This window comes from Alligator sinensis, unplaced genomic scaffold (genome assembly GCF_000455745.1).
Source record: "Alligator sinensis unplaced genomic scaffold, ASM45574v1 scaffold47_1, whole genome shotgun sequence".
Classification (NCBI taxonomy): domain Eukaryota; kingdom Metazoa; phylum Chordata; order Crocodylia; family Alligatoridae; genus Alligator; species Alligator sinensis.
In genome coordinates this window covers 927,560-930,150 of record NW_005842629.1, presented here as the reverse complement: position 1 = coordinate 930,150, position 2,591 = coordinate 927,560, and the positions used below count along the sequence as shown (strand labels likewise).

At 42.3% G+C, this 2,591-nt stretch overlaps 1 protein-coding gene across 7 annotated transcripts in view; it reads right to left on the bottom strand.

Moving 5' to 3' along the window:
- SYNE3 (spectrin repeat containing nuclear envelope family member 3) overlaps positions 1 to 2,591 on the bottom strand; it is a 99,679-nt gene that overhangs the window by 18,669 nt on the left and 78,419 nt on the right. For all 7 annotated transcript variants that reach the window (XM_025215199.1, XM_025215193.1, XM_025215195.1 and 4 more), the window contains 2 exons: positions 2,140 to 2,303; positions 968 to 1,085 (listed from right to left, as the gene is read on the bottom strand). In XM_025215199.1, coding sequence (XP_025070984.1) covers positions 968 to 1,085; positions 2,140 to 2,303 — 282 coding nt within the window. The remainder of the gene's footprint in view (positions 1 to 967; positions 1,086 to 2,139; positions 2,304 to 2,591) is intronic.

Here is a 2,591-nt window from a genome sequence, read left to right as displayed (position 1 = left end):
CCATCACAAGGAGGAGAGGGAGGGCCAGGCTCCTCAGTCTGGGTAAGCTAGCATCATTGCTTCCCTATTAGGGTTGCCAACTCTGTCTGAATATATTCCAGGTTTCATCACATGATGTAATGACATTAATGACTTTACATCAGGAAGGTAAATGCACATAATTACATCTTAAAAACCCTCTGGACTACTGTATAAATTAAATTCAACATTTAATATTTATTTTAATGAATGCCCTATCATTTATTTCTTGGGTGACTCTCAGTAGTCTCCTGGTGATTTGCATCTAATTCCTGGAGACTCCGGGGGCATCTTGGAGGGTTGGCAACTCTGCTGCCTATACATGTGCTTGTTCATTGGAGCAGATTTGATTTATCAAGTCTGCTCCATGATCTAAACAGAATGCTCCAGTGTCACCTCACTGTCATGTGTATTAAGCCCCCATGCATTTTAAACTGTCTGCGGGGGCGCTTTAACTAAACCTCGTCGGATGACCTGTCATTTTAAAACATGCGGGGGCTTAATACATGTGGCAGTGAACTGTTTTAATTACAGTGGCTGTCTGGGAACTGCTCTAATTAAAAAACACCCCCCTCTACCCCTGAGCATGTGGCATTATGCTTATTTACACTGTTTTCTTCTAAAACACTGTCAAAGCTAAACAGCAAGTATTACAGCAGTAGAATACAAGAGTCTCTATTATAACACATCTAAGGCAGGACACTGGAGATCAGCTTAGGGACTTCTGCTGACACATATGGGAGTCATACAGTGGTACCTATGCACCAGCCACATTTTGAAAAATGAACATGTCAGGCAGACTCCTAAACCCGCTAGCAGGATTCTGGTCTTAATCAGTTAAGGGCAAGCTGGATTTTGTAGAACATCAGACATTTGATATTCAATGCAGCCAGTGGGAATCTGTTTGTATAAAGTTGCTGTGAAAACTGATTCAAAGTCTCTCTCTCACCTGCTTGTGCTTGGGATCTACATCAAATGAATGGAAGCCAAATGTAGGTGGCTGCATGATGGTTATTTTCTTCCCTGTATCAACCGCTGTTCTTTTTGGTTGCAGCTTTTGGAGAAGGCTTGAAAATACAAATGAGAGAAGTCAATGCAATGACACCTGACAACTGATACATCCCTAGGTGGTCTGAGGGTGAAATTGTTATTACTACACATCTTTCCTTATTATAAATAAAATAAGGAGAAGCAGCCAGTCAGTGGTGTCAACAACTATTCTTAGCACTCAGTGCTGACTGTTAGATTGTAGTGCTCTAGAAAAGCAGCTGAAAGATGACAGTTAGTACATGAATAACGGGCTTTAATACAACTGCTTGTCTTTTGATTTACCCTCTTTGCATCCTCTACAGTGCTTCGAGCCACTGTTGCTCCCCTGGGAGCAAGGTAAACTTGGGGGACAAACCTGAATTTATTTTGAGTCTTCACCCTGCCAGTGACATGCCTGGTGCCTACAGTTCCAAGAGGCTCTTTTGGTAGCTGAGGATCCCCAGAGCATCACCAGCAGCCCTCATATCAGAAATGCTGCTGCACACTATATGAGCTGTTAATGGATATTTATGTGGATATACAGATCTGTGCATGCCGTATTAAAAGTTCAGTAGCAACTAGCAGGTATGCTAAAACTTAAGATAATATAGCTGAGGTTGATATAAAAATACTGGCACAGAGAGGATATTAGCTCTGTTCAATGCTAGAAGTTTTCAGAGCATTCAGGTCTACATCCAGAGGTGGCTCCTTGCATATGTACTTACAGGGGGGCAGGATGGTCTTTAGTTAAGGTACAGCAATGGGAGTCAGCTAAATACTGTTACCTTCCCCCCTATCACTTCCTTCCTGTTTAACAGTGGGCCAGTCTCATAAAGGGAAACTTGGAATTGTAGCTAAAGCTCATTTCAGGTACTATTCCTGCATCTGGATTCACCTACTTGATTTTGTGGTTTCACAATCAGATTTTCTAATTTAAGAAATACCACTCAAATGTGCATGGGTCTTACCAATGTGGCCATGTGGTCATGAACTTTTCAGTACTTCTTTAGGCTTAGAGTTTGTTGAAGTATCAAACTTAGCTGCTATCTGGCAGCAAAGAGAATCTCCTTAAAAGGACTGACAAAGACTTACCTTGTTATCCTTTCTTTGACTTCCCTCAAAGATTCCTTCACCTTGTTCAGTTCAGTCCGGATATCTGCTGCCTCTTCTGAGGAAGAATTCTCCATTACCATCTGGCCATGAGTTTCAACAAGGTGCAACTGGAACTCCTTATCTGGGAACTCAGCCAACAATCTCTGAAATTCACACCATTCCCAGTCACTTCCAGGGGCTGCTGGTATTCCTGAGGCTTTACCACAATGCATGATACCTAGGTCAGATTAAGGGCTTTGTTTTCTCCAGGACTTGGTGGGCTTCTGCCAGCACCATACCATTGCAAACAGCAAAACGTTGGCTATGGATTTCTACAGCCCAAATATTTGGAGTACAAGTTTGGAGCATAGCCAGGACATCCTTGTGGTAGCATCCGCTGAATTCAATGAAAATTAAAGTCGCTGCCACCAACTCAAGGGTCAATTAAAACA